This window comes from Hetaerina americana, unplaced genomic scaffold (assembly GCF_022747635.1).
Source record: "Hetaerina americana unplaced genomic scaffold, ioHetAmer1.1.p SCAF_2, whole genome shotgun sequence".
NCBI classification, from domain to species: Eukaryota; Metazoa; Arthropoda; class Insecta; order Odonata; family Calopterygidae; genus Hetaerina; species Hetaerina americana.
This window is the reverse complement of record NW_027286763.1, coordinates 23,006,258-23,025,729: the sequence shown is the minus strand read 5'-3', so window position 1 is coordinate 23,025,729 and position 19,472 is coordinate 23,006,258. Positions and strand designations below refer to the sequence as shown.

The 19,472-nt window shown below is 37.0% G+C and overlaps 1 protein-coding gene across 1 annotated transcript; it reads right to left on the bottom strand.

Moving 5' to 3' along the window:
* Positions 1-759: 759 nt before the first annotated feature.
* On the bottom strand, positions 760-14,754 carry LOC139688043 (nonsense-mediated mRNA decay factor SMG9). The gene is made up of 9 exons (XM_071585447.1): positions 14,630-14,754; positions 14,323-14,540; positions 14,154-14,215; positions 13,830-14,067; positions 12,283-12,597; positions 11,054-11,201; positions 10,116-10,263; positions 9,232-9,340; positions 760-3,366 (listed from the first exon to the last, which is right to left on the bottom strand). Exons 1-9 carry the CDS (start codon positions 14,687-14,689, stop codon positions 3,288-3,290), a joined length of 1,377 nt encoding a protein of 458 aa, XP_071441548.1. The 5' UTR covers positions 14,690-14,754; the 3' UTR covers positions 760-3,287.
* Positions 14,755-19,472: the final 4,718 nt, after the last annotated feature.

The following is a 19,472-nucleotide window of genomic DNA, read 5'->3' as shown; positions in this document are numbered from 1 at the left end:
ATATAAACGCGGCCAAAGCAACGTCCTGGCACTTCGACCTGAGGACGCTCGTTGAAACACAGGCAAAACTGTTGTCAGAGAAACAACCTATGTGGTGATATCCCGAGAATGGAGTCTTTCATCCATTTAAAATGTAATTTTTTTTAAGTTTTCATTTTTTTTAAAGGTAATCAGAACTATGTATTTGACAGTGGCTCTCACCAAAGCCCTAACTTTCTGAGAACTCCGCCAACTTTCCTTGAGAAAGATATTTCCTAGACTTGTTCTGTACATATTTTCAAGGGCAATAGAACTCCATACCACATTCACATGGATGGCTTCTGGTTCCATCACCCACTGTCATTGCTCCTCTAATGCAAGGGATTCAATCATTGTGTACTTGCAAGTATAACTAATCATGGTCTCATATTTATTCCACCATCATTTGTTCCTGGATAGTTCGAACTTAACTGTCAGAGTCTCACATGCAACTTCAATCTCAAATCCCAAGAGTACATTTATGACTATCTCATCCATGCATTCTATGGATGAATAATATAATGCAAATGTGGTGCACTGAACAGTGAATCATAGTAAAACTCTACTCTTGTTAGTTAAAGATTCATCAATTTGTTATTACAACCTGTCATTTAGTTTTACTAAACCAAGGAATTGAGATTAAAAACTCTAAGCTTATAACATTCCCAACCGGAGCTCATAGCACATAGAAATGAAATTCTGTAAAAGGAACATAAGAACAACAATTACATCAACCACCATTTACCTATTTTATTGACAAATAATTATTAAATAATGAAATGCTTAGATCAAAAGAATACAATCATATGAACCAATGTTAGAAAGAACAAAGGAAGTATGTACCAAGAGTCACTACTACATGTGCATTATTATCTTTTGAAATAAAATTTAATTCATGAAAGTTATTGACTTGATTCAAAAGTCATGATTTGCCGGGCATTAATTCTGCAGAAGTGATATTCGCATAGACACATACATGCAAAATACCTTTAAGAGTCTTAATATTCATTAAGTAGAAAAGAAATGCCAATTGGGCAATTATGTCACACGTCTAATCTTACAGTCCGATGTATGCTACGCTTTTCTAATAAAATGCCAAGTTTCTTCTTTGAAATATAAAAATTGTATTCTACATTCCCAACATGGCCTGTATGATAGTAACCTCATCTGTCATGATTTCTGAACCTATGAAAAACCAAATTAAATTATTTCAAATATAAGCTTAGATGTATGACTTCCGCCATGACTCAATAGAACACCATAATGTTTCCAACATTGTTTTGTAGATTTAGGTTGAGTACATTTGAAAGACATAATAATAACAAAAAATAATTGCACTAAAAAAATATGTTCTTCCAAGTGATACAGCTAAGCACTTAGAAGATTGAGTCACCCCAAGTATTTCGTTAAATTTATTCTAAAATATAATCAAAAATTAAATGACTTGTATGAATTTCTATAACAGCCTACTTAAAATTTTTACAATGACTGAAGAGTGCCACAATGACAGACTGAAGTATTTCCCAAAACTATTTCACAAAAGAAAAAACTTCTATGCTTTCATGAAATATACAAAAATGCAATCACAACATTCAATTTCTTCTAATCACAATATTTCCAGGTTGAGGATCCAAACTATCAATTGATGGAGTCACAGGGAGCCAAGCACCCAGGGGTAGCCTTGCCTGTGGCACCACAAGCCACTGCAGTCAGCATACGGCAAAAGCGTCCCGGTCCAACTCACTGCACCAAGTCCAGCATCTTTAGGACAGTCAAGCCACCCGATGAGACTGCATTGACGTCTTTCGCTCCCCTTGGAGGCAAACACGAGGAGAGGGCCACCAAGGCATACAAGCCAAAGATAACAGACATGGACCTAGCCATTGGGTGGGATATTTATGCACCAATAAAAAGTGAAGGGCACCACCAGTCTCTGGGGACCGCACCATCTGTTTTCACAGTCGTTCCACCCCCTTCCCCTCTCGAGGGCAACTGTGGGCTCCCAGGAGGATGTGGGACCCCTTCCATCACTGCATCTCAAAACTCACACCACGCACAGAGGGCAAGTGGCATAGAGAATGCCCCGTGCTCATCCAAGCAGTCCTCCCTTTCCCAGAGCAAGCCATCGTCGCCACCCTTCCCCAAGGCATCACCCTCACTCCCACACTCCAAATCATCTCCCCAGCAGAGCTCCAAACTATCCACACCCCTCAACCCACGAACCCCAATCACTTCGAAACCTCCAACCCCACAAAACAGCAGGTATCCTCAAAGCAGGAACCGTGGCTCTCTCAGCTCATGGGACTTGAACCAGAGACCAGCTCCGAGGAAGGCATGGGAAGAGAATGACAGCCCAAACCCAGTGACCCAATCCCCTAATCAATTTCTCGGCAATGAGATAAGAAACTGCATGTCAAACAATCCACATCAACCGCACAAAGTGAACCCCCCGAGAAAGAGGCGCTCGCACAGCTCCCCCAACCTCACCAGGAACCCACAATTGGGATCGAATGTCGGAGCAGCCTTCCACAAAGCATGCACTGCTTGCCATGATAACACCAAGCCCCACACCTCTCCAAAAAACTCATCCGAGTCCAGTGGATACAAAATGGCATTCAAAGCTGGGAAGCCAAGCAGCAACAGGCCGATGACGGCACACCCGTCCGGTGGCAGTGGAAGCACATCATCAATCACTCAGGGTGAAGCACCTAAAGTCAAAGTGCCCAAACCCAGGGCGCCTTATGCAAGGCGCAGCTACTCAATCGGCACCTTGGCACCACCATTCTCCCTGTGGCCAGGGAACCACAAGAGAGGTGGTCGGGAATATCCTGATCACTGGAGACTGGCCTCCGTCTACCAGCATGCTTACAAACCCATCCACAACCGCACTAGGCCCTTGCTGGCTACAGTTTACCAATGAAGTGTGTGTGAGGACACTAAACAAAATATTTGCTCAAAAACAACATGACAAATGAATGGGAGAACAGTAAAAAGTCCACTACTGAATTGTGGGTGAAAACTGTCTCCACAAATGAATCCATTATATGTAATTATGGAATTAAGAACTATCAGATTGATGTTAGAGACTTTTCAATTTTTTACTCTGAGATAATGACATGACAATACTTCTTTGTGATTTTATGACATACTTAGCCTCACAGTTACCATTAAGAGTGTCACACATTCAAATGAATGGATTTTGATCTTAATGGATTAAGACAAACTTTAATGCCTTAATAGTAGTCCCCATACTCTCTTGGAGGTATGTATCAAGGAAGGAGGCGGCTATATTCTAAGAAAAATGTACTCTTCTTCACTGTGTCCCATGTTTTTGAAGCATAAAGAAACCTGAAACAAAGAAGGCAGTAATTATGTGATGTATATTTTGTCCACATTTAGACTACATGGCATAATACTGTTGAAAAAAAAATGAGCTATTACTTCATCACAACAATCTTAATAAACTTGCATAAAATTATTAATAACTGCTTATCATAATATCAATATAAACTGCAAGATGTGAAGAGTTACAGTGAACCATTATAATGATGAAGGATTTGGGGCTTTCTTGGCATATCAGGTTTGTACAAAAAAAAGATGTTTGTAAGAAAAATTTTATCAATGTATATTTTAACTTTATTTATGATTGTCCCCTTTATAGTAGTCCCACTATTGGCAATGCATCACCCTTGATATTCATTCCATTTTAGGAATGCTGTGACATGATTATGGGAATGGTGTGCAGCTCTTGTAGTTTCCTCAATCCCCTTTAAGGTGTGAAAACAACATCCTTTCACGATTACCTTCAATTTAAAATAAAGGATTGAGTCTGCCTTGACCAAGTCTGGAGAGTAGGGGGTGTGAATGAGGCACAATGGCTGTCTTGTTGTGTTTTGCCAGGCAGATAACAAGTGATTCGTTACCAGACACAAAGTCCAGGTGCAACTTCCTACTATTTGGTTTCCCACAACTTAAGCCTTCTCCTGCATATGGCAACACTCAAATCATGTGAAACTTCCAAGTAGAGCTCTTTATTTACTCTCTCACCACATGGAACAAATTAAAAAGAGACTAGGCCTTTCCAGTCACAACAAAACCACCAACATTTCACGTAGAGAGGAGTCTGTAACTTCTCCATACGCGAGATAAGTGTGAACCAAAGAAGAATAGAGATGAGAAGTTTTTGAAGAAGTATTCTTATGACAGGCTTCGCTACTATCTCATTATATATTTTTAAATACCCAATTTATACCATGCAGTTGATTTTGTAGATTATGAAAAGAGTTTTTGATGCATATTTAATATTACATTAAACATGATAAATAAATTGATTTCTAATGCTACCGCAATGATCTGCCAAGACTTTTACATTAAAAGGGAGCTACATTTTTTTGAATGCCATTGGGAAGTCAGATTTAAAATATTTGTTTTCAAGTAGAAAAGATGTATTTTTTGTTTCAAGAATTCATGAAGGCAAATTAATTGTACTAAACAACAATTGAATGCAACAAGAGCATTACCTGTGCTGTTTAAACCTAAAAATGGCAGCTATGGGATGCAATGGGAAGTAAAACGACCTTATGGATAAAAAACTATTTCATTGAAAGTCCAATAAGCTCTATCCATCAACAGTTGGGAGTCTAGAATGAAGGAATCACTCCTTCCCAATTTTAATCCTATTCAAGTATTGAAGTAATGAATTAAGCCACCCAGGGCAATGATATGTTCTAATAAGTCATTGTTGAAGCAAAGCAGAACACTGGAGATATTTGTTATTTGTCCACCTATATTTAAGACACTTGAGACGTATGTGGTCTGTGCAAAAAATGCACGAACTGGTGCAATCTGGCAGCCATGACGCGGACTATAGCCCCACCCACTAACAGCGCTAGTTGCCCGAGACCCAACGAGCCATCTGTGCTTGGGGGATCATCGAGCTGTGTGTATGGTGCCATTTATGTTACTTTCTGTTGTCCTTGTTTTTACTGTTTGTCAAAAATGGAAATTGACGATATCACGGAGGAAGGAATCAACATCAAGTTTTTGGTGAAGTGTGGTAAATGTTATCAAGAAGTTACTGAAATGTTGGCAACTGTTTAAGGTGACAATGCTCTGAAGAAAACATCCGTTTTCAAGTGGATTAAGTGTTTTAAAGAGGACCGACAAGATGCCACGGATGATGCAAGGCCGGAACGACTTTCAATCACCTGTGTTGACAACAACATTCATGGTGCGCGGTCCCTTGTCCTTACCGATTGTCGAAAAACTGTCCGAATGATAGCTGATGAACTGAATTTAGGAAAATCAACAGTGCACACTATTTTAACCAAACATGACGGATGGATCCTTCACCATGACAATGCACCTGCACATTCAGCATTGATTGTTCACCAGTTTTTGGCAAAAATCACCATCCTTGATCATCCTCCTTATTTGCCAGATCTTGCCTCCGGCAGCTTTTTCCTATTTCCAAAATGCAAAAATGTGATGAGGGGATATCACTGGGAAGATATGGACACAATAAAGCAAGAAACGATGATACAACTAAAAAGCCTAATTTCCGAGGACTTCCAAGGGTGCTTTTAACAGTGGAAAAGAAGATGGAATAAGTGCACAGTAATGAATGGAGATTACTTTGAAAGAGGGGACAAAATCAATGTTGACTAAATTTTGCAAAATAAAGTTTTTAAGGCCTCAGTTTGCGTACTAATTGGACATAGTAGTATTATGTACTTTTAAAATTTCACTTCCACAAACAAAAGTGCGTGGAAGTGTTAAGTTTCTCTTATTTTTTACCCTCATCATGAAGGAATTCCACAAAGTTAAGCCTGAAACTGTTAACTTTAAAATTTCAGTTTAAACACCACATCTCACAGTGAGATAACCTAAATAGCCTATAGGTTTTATTTAATAAACATGAGTGAATTCAGACTTTAGCTGTGGGATGAATGATATTTTGAAAAGGCAATAACAATAAAAGGAGACATGAAAGGAGATGAAAATGCCCCTCTAATACTTTCAATTAAATTAAACTTTGTGGCATAGAGAAGATCTGATTAACAAGAGGTAGTGCTTGAATGAAATAAAATGTTTTTCATTCTGATGCTGGAAAGCTGTCCTCAGCAGTAATTATTGAGCAAAGAGATATTATTCTCAATGAGCAGTAATTTTGCTCTCTGTATCTATACAACAATTTTACAGGGTGAAAATCATTTGCCTTGCCCAGGATTCAAACCCGGATCCCTCGATGTCCGGCCAAGTACTTTAGCCAGTTATGCTGTCCAGGCATCCTCTTACACTACAAGATTTTGGGAGACATTGCATGTAGAGGTGTAATGGTGTATCTAGTGGCTCAACCACCAATTCTTCCTCCTGCAATATTTTTCTTTCTCTCCTGGTCTGTATTATGAATATTTTGTTCTTCTCCATTTCTTTTCCTCTGCCTGATATTTTCTCTACAGAAAAATAGGCAGTATTTTGAAATATTGAATGGTAGCACTTAAATGAAACAAAAATATTTTTAACCAATAAACACTGAAACAAATTTCAGGAATGAAAACCATCGTGGAGTATATAATGAAGAACTGGAAGGTTGCTCGAATCCTATCTAGCATAGGAATAAAAATATAAGGCCTTCATTAAATCGTCATTTGATGAATGCCCATAATTATATTTTGAATATGCATACACTTGCAGGATTTAAGCCAAGCAATATGGCAAGAGAAGGCCTGTAAATATGTAATTTTGTAAATATTGATGCTGAGTAAAGTCAGCAACAGTCTTCCATTGATGACAAACTGCTAATATTTTGATATGTAAATTTAACGACTGAATTAGAGAATTGCAGTTTTTTATGTAAAAAAATGGCATTACATTCTGTTGATAGGGCTTATGCATAAGGGTATTAACTAATGAAAGAGTATATTCAACAGATTCAGGCAAGATGTAGAGGAAGTTCATCATTATGAGAAAACCAAATTGGCACTCTACTTTAAAATCTGTGGAAAAGTGCAAATTTGGTTTTCTCATAATGAAAGAGTGGCAATTAGTCCTCATCTTATCATATTGTTATGTCATAGAGGAATATGAACAACCATAAACACACCAATTACCCCAAAGGTGATGGTGGAGTTCACCCAATACTAAGCCCGAATTCAGGCATCAGAAAATATTCAGAAAAACCTTCCATTTTCTAATTTATAAAAATTCAACAAGTCAACACATGTGCTTACTCTAATTGCTGTAGTGCAAGAACAATATATGGCATTTCAAATGGTTTAGCATTAATGAAATTAGCCATTAGCTAGCGCCAGCTTTTCAGGCACCCTATTTGCATTGGTAGGTTCTATCTTTCAAAAGTTGTCTTTCCTTGAATATGCCTCAAATGCTGAGTAAAGTCAGCAACAGTCTTCCATTGATGACAAACTGCTAATATTTTGATAGCTGACTCCCTGAGTGCTACGCTAATGCCCTCAGGATGGTGCCATAGCCAGACAACCATCAAAATGTTGGCAACATATTACCCAAGCCACTGGAAGTTCTGCAGATACTTCAACCACAAAAATTAAATGTTTTCACAGGGAATCAATGGGAAGATGAACTCTGGAGTCACCCTATGAATCACAACTCTCAACATTTTAGAAGCCAACTCGACCATCATTTTCAGGAATCAAAGTGGAAAACAAGGGCCAGGGTAGGGCCTCAGAAAACTTCTTCAAAATGAAAATACATCAACATCATGAAGAACTCATTGTAAACATGCCATACACCAAACATTTTTATTTACCTCCAATACTCATTGCCTAAAATAATGTGCCCATTAAGTGGGACTCATTAGCAGTTACACTTTACTTGCTGTAAAATGCAATTCATACAAATGCTTCCTCATTACCCATGGTAATGTTTCTAAATAATTCAGCTCATTACCATATTAGCTGGTGTTATGAATGAACCAGCATATAGGAAACTTTTTCAAATGCATTTTTAAGAGAACAAATTTCCACAATTTTCATGAATTTCCATAATTATTTATAGTGCTTTTATAATTATTAATGCCTACAGAAATGTAACTAGGGAACAATGTGACTAGGCGTCTTGTCATCACCAATCTCAAACCCCATAAATTCATATCCGGAGCTAATTCAAAAGTCACTAGTAGTCTTTGAATAACAAATCGTCCTCTGTGCCATCACGCACATTAATATTTCCACATTTCTTATCTGATTTTAGAGCTGTCTCACAGCATTCCATGAAGTTTTGAGTCATTCCCAAATATGTGATATGCTAGGACTCTTCCTCCTTCCTGAAGGTGTCACTTCAATATCTGTAGACTGCAACCAACTGTTCCATTTCTCCTTCATTAATCTGTTAAATGGTTTGCTAATGCAAACATCTAGGGGGTTGAAGCTGGCTTTCTAGGCCACCTTGATTTAAAGCTATTTGAATTTTTAGTAGGTTGATTTTATTTTTCATAGCTTCTGTTCTCTAATAACTTGGATAATGTAAAAAAGGGTTTTGTTTTAAAATGCATCCCTATGTTTGGAAAAGAAGTACACTCTACTGCATCTACATTTTCATTGATGCATGAACGTGATTATTGCGATAATTAACGGTCGAGCATGTGTGATTTGTTCATGGCCATCTGGCAATGCCCTTTCTGGCTACTTCCTCACCTCTCCCCCCCCCCTACTCATATTTTGAATGTTAAACTCATCCATTTAAGCCAGACATGGCCAATAGTGCTTCACTAAAACTCATACAGTAACAAAGCATGCTGCCAGGATACACCCAAAGGAAGCTTAGCTTAAAGTTGGGATTTGCACCAGTCACAACTGAGTTGAATATACAACTTTATCAGCTTTTGCCCAATCGAATAACATATACATGTGAACTTTGGAGAAATCATAACTTTACATGTCTGTGGATCTGAACTCATTTCACTTTAATGCTCGCACTTTCAGAGCAAAGCAAAATATACACCATGCTACTTAATATTTTTACAGAACAGAAAAAATTATGGAGAGATTTATTTGAAATCAATCTTTCACAAAAAGAAAAATTCAAATAAATACTTTAAAATGTAATAATATAATGTAACTGTGTAATTAATAAGCACCATAAGTTGCAAACAAAAGTTTCAACTCATTATTTTGATTACTGGTGTACAAGATGTGACCCATATTTTAGCCGTATTTTTAATTATATTTTACTCACCAGTTTTTTTCTGAAAGAGGTGTAGTGGTGAGGGGACTTCGAGGCAAGGAATATATCTGGTTTCGCAAATGCTGCAGGAGATCTACGAAGGCTGGATATTCTTCTTCCACTGAACAACAAATGTTAAATACCATTAAATTAATATTGAAAAACCTGAAGTGCTTTTGCTAATACTATTACCAATTGTATTAGCCTGTTTTCATGGTTCTCAATAAATAAATATGCCAAAAACAATCCCATTGTGTACCAATACATTTTTCTCATCAAAAACATTACATGTATACACCAAACACTAATTATTGTTTTAAAACAAATTGTGATGCATCAATATTTTCATAGAAAATACCCATTTTAAGCTCAAAATGCACCCTTGACTTTATTTCCCACATTTGTAATGCAGCACCATGAGGGTGGGTAAATTTTCAGATGTAGCTAAGAATTTTCTATGTTTGATGCTCTTGTCACAGCATCAAAAAGAAAGAATAATAAATATAAAATGATTTGAAATTCCCAGCAAAACCTTGGGATGCTGCGACCACTGCCCCACTAATCAAACAGTCCTCTAACTACATAAGCTATTCTTTCAGTGAAATATGGTTTAAGGTTTCTACTGAGAAGTCAGCCTCAGCTGGTATGGATTATGAAATATAAAAACAAGCGAAGATGGATCAACCGAAAAAATAGTGAAATGGAATGAAGATGAAATGGGATATGAGTCAGTGAAAAGAGAAGGGGAAAAGGCTATACAAGGTTTGTATATAAAGTATCACTTGGTGTGGGAGGTTCCAAGTAAACACTTGGAACCTCTCATAAAATGTGGCAATTTTTACCACACATGACCAAATGTGATCCATGTTGGCATTTACTCAAGGAATGAAACATACCTCCTTCTGCTTTATCTGGCATCAAGTAAAGATTGATAGGTTCACCGCAGTTAGACGGAGACAGGTAGGACAGAATGCTACCAGTGCCTATTCCTAATCCACTGTGTATCTGCAGATGAGACTGCAGAAATGTTGAGCTCAAAACATCCTGGAAATTACAAAATAATAAATTATATTTAAAGATAATAATCACCTATTAATATTCTCGGAAGAGAGAGCCAGGGCATTTAAAAATATTTAACATCAACAGCATTCTGATCACACTATCTGAGACTTTCATCAATCCAAGCAAAAATCCTTATGTAACAATGTCTAATCTGAGGAGAAGGGGTACTATAACCTTTTTGATAAAATAACAAAATGAGAGACCTTCAAAGTTGTATGAAATCACTTGTCCACCAGCCCTCACCAGAATTCAAGAAAATAAGTACCACCAATCTACACAATAACTTGAAAAGAAGATATTTTGCAAATTGTTTTAAGTTAGAATCAGTGTAGTCCAGGAAGCATTTATGAGCCAGTGAAAATATTCAGAATGGCTATTCTAATATCAGTATTTTTCTGTGAAAAATTGTTGAGAGAACTTTAAATCAAAAGTTAATGCTTCTCAGGCTTGGGATAGGTTCTCCATCTCCACTGAAATGTCACAACCATATTTTCCACTTATTTCAATGATCTCTATTTCATTCTGCATTCATTAGCACAGATAATTGAGAGCTTACTAGTGTTTGAAAATTCTGACAGAATGTCATAGACAAGAATTTTTACTGAATCCATGAAATGACCCCAATGCAAGATATGAAGACACACTTCCATTGTATTCACAAAATCACATCCTAAATCCTGTACCTTAAAAATATTAGCATATCAAATTGACATACCAAAAATGATAAATCCAAACAAACTACACAAATAGATTGAATATTTTTAGTTATTACCTGCATCATTTTGAGTCGGCTTGGAGTGAAGTCAGAAGTTTGACACCGATTTTGAAGAAAAAGTACATGAGGAAAGTATTCCACTATTTCATCATCAGGGGTAGTAGTTGGAGTGGATGGTTTCAGCATTTCAGCAGATAATAAAAACCTAGAATAGGATCAAAACAGTTTTAGGAGTAACCACGAAACAAAGGATCTGTTGAGGAAAAAAGTTGGGCAGGCAGCTGCCAACTTTTTACATTAATATTCTTCACTCCTCCCCCATTTTCTCAACAAAAATACCACCAGTTTTCCCTAATTTTTCTCTGGAGTATTAGACTGGATAGGATCTTTGTAACTGGCCCATAATCACTGAGCGCCAAACTGGTGTCACCACAGTTGGTTCTGCTTTACTTTTGGTATTTTACAGAGCCTGTGCATGCCAATGGCCTAAGCCACACAAAATATGGCCTCATAGCTAAATGCAACACTTTGTTAATTTTAATTCTCAAATAGTACCTCATATTTCTTGGCTAATATAAAATTTTGGCCTTTTTCTGGATTTCTAAAAAAGTTATTGTTCACAATTTCCTGACTTTTTCCTGATTTTCCAGACTATGAGGCCAATCTTACCAGAGAGAACTCATACAGGTTCCTTATTGGCCCATGATAACCATGCAAATGTCTCTCTGGTGATGTCTCTAAAAATGCCACAAAGAAGATACAAGATAAGAAAGATTTAAAGTGATTTCTTTCTAACCATAAGGGTCAGATCCACAACTTTTTTTATACAGTAACTACCCAAATCTGAAGAAGGCATTAAAAACTCACCCTTTACCACAAGAAGTACATATTTATGTCACTAACAATAAAATGATTTCAAAATTTATATGTACCTATATTTTACTAATATTTACACATGTAACCATAAATTTAGGTCTAACCCCAGAAACCTCCATAAAATTAGCCTATCAATCACTTTGTTCAATAGTACGTAAAAACTTCCGTAAGTACAGAAAGTCCATATGAGTTCCACACATACAAGAGAAGTACTAGGACATCGATGTTTTCCTTTCGGGATGAAAATAGTGGAGTAACTGGATCAATGATTCTGACATGCCCTCAATCAATGGACTCAAACTTCTTACAAGTATTCATCTCAGTCAACACAGAATGAGCTAACTAGTGTTCACTACTCTTTGACAAAATACATGCTTAAAGGAGTATTTTTTGATTCCTAACTCCCTCACCTAAGGATATTAGGGTCAAAAGCCCAGTCCTGCACCATGATGACCAAGTGACAGACAGAGAGGAAAAACGATGCCAACTGCAATGACTGAGCCTCCATTGCATTCTCTGCAGATGAAAAATCAGCAGCTGCAAGCTTCTTCTCCTGCAGGGCCATGCGATCCATTAAGGAAGCAGAGAGGGCAGGCTGGCAATCAAGGAATATGATGCGGGCACCGCCACACGATCCTCCACCACTGACCCAAGCGTCCACTCCCCCTGTGCAGTGCCAACTACTCTCCTCTTGCTCCAACGTCTGCGTCTTGAAATACAGGCACCTTCACAGACCACAATTGAGGGAATTAGGATGATTCTCACAGATGTACCAACCAAATAGGGAATTGCAATGTTCTAGATTTTATTCAACTTGCAAATTGTTTGCATGATTCAATTCAAAGTTCAAAAAGTCAATTAGTTGAATTCAATTATCACCCACAGCCATTACATTGTGGTATACTACAGTTCCAATGCCACCTGCATTTACCTATGAATGTTTATGTGTAATGTACTATGAATTTGTGCATAATGCAATGCAAACATTTGTCAATATTTTTTTAATAAGTCAACATATAAAAAATTCAATGCATGTGCAAGCTCAAGCAGTTTTAATTTGAAGTAAATTTTCATCATACCGCACTCATTTCTGCATTTCATATCATTCTCACAGACTGAAAGAGATCAAAACAAATCATCTTGTGCATAGTAATGAATGAGGAGGCACTATAAAGAACTGGAGAAGGGGGAGCATTGGCAAAGATAATCAAGGAAAGAAAGATGAATTAGTTTAGGTTCTTCGAGGAATGGGCGATTGTAGAAGACTATTGGTGTGAATGATAAAAGGGAAGAGAAGATGAGGGAGAAAGAGATACATGGTGTTGGGCATGGTTAAGTTTGGGAGAAAATATGAAAAATTCGGAGAATCACTCAGAAAGGAAGACATGGAAGAATTGCATTAAGCAAAGAGGCTTTCACAAGGAGAAGAGAATTGATTACAGGGATGTTGAACAAGAATGTTAAAAAAACTCATTAAAACTTTGAAACAGAGGATAGTTTTGTATGGCGTGGAAATGCAGTCATTATAGCAGAATGATAGGCGTAGATTGGAGGCTTTCGAAATGTTGGTGTGGATAATTATGAGGAAGGTGAAGTGAACAGAAAGAAATGCAAATGAGGCAGTGCTAGGTACAGTGGAGGAAGAGAGGGGAGAGTGTTAGTATACATGAAAAAGAGGACGGAAAGATGACAATATATGACAACACTCGAAATTACACTTCTGAATGTTTCCTAATATAACATATAATGTTTCATATAATGTTCTTGTCTTAATTTTCAAGGTTAATCTTTTCCGCTGCTGATATTTAAATATTTTTTCTTCAAAGCAAAAAAGTACAAGCTTCCAATAACCTTGTAAATGTTGGGTAAAAACAACAATGGCTGATTCCAAGATTAGCACAGAGTGATCATGCAAAACATACCCACAATTTAAGTCTATCCATTTTCATTAACATACTTGTTTGGCTGATCCGGACTGTTTCCTGCCAAATATGACAGAATAGTAGACTTTCCAACACCTTGAAGTCCGATAACTCCAACAACAAGGAAGTCTGTCTGGTGATCTAACAGAAATTCGCTCAGAGTAACCGTGGAGCTACTACCGATTAGGGCTTCTGGTGTACAGAATTGGAAAGATTCATCAATTAGCTTAACGCAAGAGGTCATTTCTGGAGGCGGTGCCAAAGGATTTATATCTAGAAAAAAGAGGAACATGACATTACTAGCATGTTAGCCAAAAGCATTTAATCCAATACGTTTATTTTCGCGTTTCAGAACTCACTTTCAGCATTGGAGGATTTTGAAGCCAACTGATAAATAGGCTGGGGTGTATCGCTATCCTTTCTGCAACATAAAAGATTATAAGAATAAGTTTTCCAACATTCTAGACCATTGCTTCGACAACATTATTCTCCCGTTAAATTTAGGATGTCAACAAACGAAATAATAACCTGAGCGCAGTATGCCGCTGGTTGGGTGACAATGCTCTGTTATCGCATTCTCTATTTCTTAATATGATCGTAGGCTGGGGTGGTTTTTCCACGGTTATTGGTTTCGCAGGACTCTTAGCATCCCTGTCTCTATAGCCATCCCAATCTCTTTCTCGGTCAGATTTAGTCAATATGATTGGCATTCGAAAGGATGTTCCTGGTCCGTGATCATCTTTATCCTAAATATGTTAACACAGTAAAAAAGCATAAATAAGCATTTTTAAGATTTCAGTACAAAGGAATGGGCCATGAATTGAGTAAGAAATACCTTAAAATATGGAAAAGGTTTTCTTCTTCGCTTGTCTTTTCCTCTCTCGTATTCAGACATTTTTATTCACGATTTGTAAGGGTATCACAATTAACAGCAATTAACCGAAAATACAAGAACCACAATTGAAATTTGGCTCTCGATCAATCGACTTCGCCCACGATGCGCACTTGTCTAAAAATGGATAACGACGTTCATATAATTTTTGTTCCCGCTAAGTTTGAAATGCGATTTCATCAAACCATTGATTGATAATTTTAAAGCGACAGTTTTTATATTATTTTAACCTATTAAAAGATGACGATGAATATTGTTGTGGAGAAATATTGTTTAACTATCTTTTGTATCCATGTATTAATTATGTTAAAAGGGAAATGGATGTGTGATTTTCAGGTATTTTGTAAAGATGAAATATTAAGGATTTAATAAACATTTAAAAATATAAAAAAAAACAATAAACAGAGTAATCAACCCGAAGGTCGGTTTGGTAGGTGATGGTAGAGTTCACCCAGTACTAAGCCCGACGGCGTGTGAAATTCACACATCAGGGTAGGGGGGCCAGTTCCTTTCCCTGTGCCCGTTATGGTTTCCCAGGAAGAACTGGTACCCGAAAAATCACATAGCTTGGGTGGAGCTGCAGGTGCCCAAGGAATTGCCCCAGAATCGAACCCGGGACCCTCCGGTCAGCAGTCCAACGCCCTACGCCCTGGACTATCGCGACTCTCATGTAAACAAAATATGTTGTACTAATAATGGTCTGGTTGCCTGGTATTAAAGGTATAATGATATTTAACCCGTCTATCCCATTTAGACACCAATATTCCAGCAAAAGTTGCAATTGAAGCAAACAAGATTGGAAATATCTCATTTACATAAAATTAGTTGAGATAGGGAGGTTATTCCCTAACGTTGGCACCCATCGATATTTGCTTAGGGGTGCCATTATGGCATCGGCTTTGTGAATTGACTCAGTAGCTATTGCATAAAAGTAGGCAATGCGATTTCTGCAAATACAGATTATTTGTTCACTGAATAACTGTAGAGCTCTTTTTCAAAATTAATGAGTTCACTTTTTTAAGTATTATACCTTCAATTCACCTCGTATTTTATGATAAGCACATTTATATCATGGATAGCTTGTGATAGATAAGACAGGCTTAAATGAATTAATGAAACAAAGTTTGTGGTTCTATTATCTTAAGTTCTGATGGAAATGGATGGTTCTATGGGAAATGCTTCTATCAACACCATTCACACCGTAACCGGACCTTAAGGCATTAAAGAAATTAGATTTAATGCAGGAGTGCATCAAAAAGTAAAAGCAGCTTAAGGCAAACATAGAGATTAGTCATTTTCATTGCATTTTAAAAAACGGATGCCTGGTTTACCATCATGGATTTGTGTTTGACACTTCACCAGTAGTTATCTTCAGCCATAAATTTTAATTTGAGAAAAAGTTGATTTTGAAGTGCAAAATGCTCTTTTGTTAAATATGCCGAGCAATAATGAAATTCAAAAGCCATTCCTCAAAAAAATATTAATGATTAAGTTGCAGACTTATATTCTTTCAAATATTGATAACTAATATCCTTCTATTCATCAAATAATAATCTAATGCAGTGATAATATTGCAGATTATAAAGTGCTATAGAATATCTTTATAGACTTGGATCATTATGATTTAAAAGTTGCAGATCAGTGAAGCCTAAGATATGCCTCCAATTGCTTACATAGGTATATAGTTATACTGTGCGAAGTTCATAGGAAACTCAAGAACATTGGATAAAATTGTCACTCAAATTGAAATGGTTTGATTGATACAGGAGGCTTTTTTTATTATCAAAACTCATTGTTTAACATCCTATAGCAAGTGCGTCAAAATCAGCTGCATCAACTTCCTAATTTCTCATGTCACTTTTAAGGGTTTAACAGGGCAATGCTTTAATTGATTCTGTTTCAACGATGTGATTACATATGTCACAGCCTTGGCAACCTGACATTCAGATAGCAGCCAAAAATATTATCGGTGGCTTTCATGGAAAACTGATGTTGCTTCACATATTCAATGCCATAATAGCATCCTTAAGAAAATAACAATGGCTGCCATCATTAGTAATTATGCCCCAGGACATACACTAACGTCCCATTGAAATTTTTCTTTAAATATTAATGAAAATCACTTTAAAATGCTCTTTTAATAAAAGGATGGAGGAAAGGATATAGCAGTGTCATAAATAACAAGAACTTGAAAAGTTATTATATTCTGATTGAAAAATGAAAATAATTTTATAAAAATTATAATCTCGTACAATGCAGTCAAACTCCATCATTTTGATGGCAGTCTTTATTTTGCCTCTAACTAGGCTATTTTCATGACTCCATATTTTACACCAGACAAACACACTATTTTAATACAGAGACTCATTAGAATATGATGTACCTACATTTGTAAGATCTATCAGCTATCCATCATAATTCATTAACAACCTTCACATGCAATGGACAAGGATGGAAATAAATGAATAATAGTTTTGGGCAGCTCTGTGGCCATCATCACAAAATTCTTTTAAATCTGAACTGTAAGTATCCATTAAAATAGTTCTCTAAATTTCCAAGATATAGAAATGAAGTTCCAAAGGGATTCCACATTTCTATATGTGTAAGCTTCAGAACCTATTATATAATTACAGTACTATGGCATCATCTGGATAATTTTTCACATAAAAGTTATGTTTTGCTGGTTAGGCCTCTTACAGAATATGCTGCAAGTATATGGGATTCGTAATGATTTGGATTGATTGCCGAATTGGGATCGTATACCACGTAGAGGAACTAGACTTGTAAAACGTTGCTATGATAACCTTAGCAGTGTATCCAAAATATTAGAGGAGCAAGGCTGGGAGTCACGGAGCAAAGGTGAAATTACAGAATGAATCTCTTGCATAAATTGGAATTATGTCTCTTTAGCAGTGTTGTTCAATATGTATTATTATCCCTATCCTACTATGGTAGGAGAGTTCATGTCAATAAAATTAGAGAGATGACTTATTGAACAGATAGATTTAAGATGCCATTTTTACTACAAACCATAACGGATCAGAATAACAGTCTCTGACCTCAATTGGGTCATATTCGGATCAAAATTAGTCTGGTGTATTCCCCCCTCCCACACACCCTATTGGTGGCTTGCAGGATACTAAAATATCAAATAGGAAACAATCGGTCAGCCGGGAATTCTAGGTTTTTGAATTTTGGGGAGGATGCAGAACTGAGGGGTACTGGGATTAGAAGGGGAGAGACTGGAGAAGTCTTCATCAGATTGGCCTTAATAGGGACATATTTTTATAAGAATGGTTTTATCTTTTTGAAAGATAGGGTTTGGGTCAGTTGGGGTGGCTGCGTATGATGAGTTGCCGTTCAGCTGTCTGTAGGCCTCATTGATGTAATCAGTGGTTGCTAGATACTACAACTGTGGAACCTTTATCTGCTGAAGTGATGAAGTTGTTGAGATTGTTGAAGAGCTCTTGGTTGATGAGAAGAGAGCAAGGTTGAATTATGACCCTTAGAATTAGCTGGCATCTGACATTTTCAATCCTGCCAATCCCCCAAATTACTAAACCATGAAAAGAGACATTTCAGGCGTGATATGATGGAATATCTTGATTTATTAAAAATTGGTAATTTTCCACAAAATAAATTTAATCATACCTAATAATTTTAATACTGATGATAACCTCAGGTCACTGTTGATGTTAGGGACATCCAATCTAAAGGCAGAAATGTCTGCTATTTTGGCATCCAGGATACAATTTCACCATTCCCACACATTAGTGGGAATGGTGAAATTGAATGTTGGATGCCAAAATGGCAGATATTTCTGTCTTTAGATTGGATGTCCCTAACATCAACAGTGACCTGAGGTTATCATCAGACAAGTTTGCTCTCAAATTGTACTTCACATATTTCATTCTTGAAAAGAATGTTTGTTCACACAAGTATGTTATTCTAAAGATTGAAAGATACCAAAAGATTTGACATTAGGAAAGTCTTACTTGGTCAAAAACTGGTAAAAGCCCACCACTCCCTCTTTGAACTTGTCCCTTAGAAGGTCATTTGCTTGCAACAATGACCTCCAGCTGCAGTTCATCTGGGCAACAGACTACATCTGCTTCAAATGGGTTTTGAAAGTCTCACTTCTTCTGCCTTTGAATCAAAGTTAGAAAACCGCTCCTGGAACTGCAAGTGGAGGTCTTTGATGATCTCATATGTAAATTATGTGGGAACTCAGCTGTTGCTTCAGCCATGAAAACCTTGTACTGTTGAAATTGTGCCATGTTGTTGGCCTGTGCTTGTTCCAAAAACCAGACAAGTTTAGATCTTAAGGCCTTGAGGTGAGTGTATAGATCGAAAAGTAAATTTTTCTCTCTTTGTAGTTTTACGTCCAGAAAATTTAAATGACTAGTTATGTCTGCAGAAAAGGCCAATGCCAACCAAAGGGCTAAAAGCCCAATCTTCATCGGAAAGGAACAGCTGTGGCTTGCCTTTAATTTCCAGGAAGTTGCCTATTTCCTTCCCGAATTCAAATACTGTGCTAAGAACTTTCTCACAACTTAGCCATCTTACTGCTGTGTAATATGGCAAAACATGCGATTCTGCATTTGTATCTTTCGATGTCTCTCTGAACTGTCTATGGCAGAGCCCATGTGACCTTATTAAATTCACCACCTTCACCACAGGATTCAGTACAGTGCTACTGTCCTCACATTCAGCACACAAAGCTTGCTGGTGAATAATACAGTGCAGGACATTGGTTGTGGAATGTTTTTCTTATTACACATCTGCT

Bases quoted from the DNA above. Each gene is read 5' to 3' on its own strand.
- LOC139688043 (XM_071585447.1), bottom strand. From the start codon at position 14,689: ATGTCTGAATACGAGAGAGGAAAAGACAAGCGAAGAAGAAAACCTTTT. The intron at 11,202-12,282 runs GTGAGGGAGTTA...ATCCTATTCTAG, and splicing joins TTTGACCCTAATATCCTTAG to GTTTTTATTATCTGCTGAAA. The intron at 10,264-11,053 runs GTAATAACTAAA...TGTAATTTCCAG, and splicing joins GCCGACTCAAAATGATGCAG to GATGTTTTGAGCTCAACATT.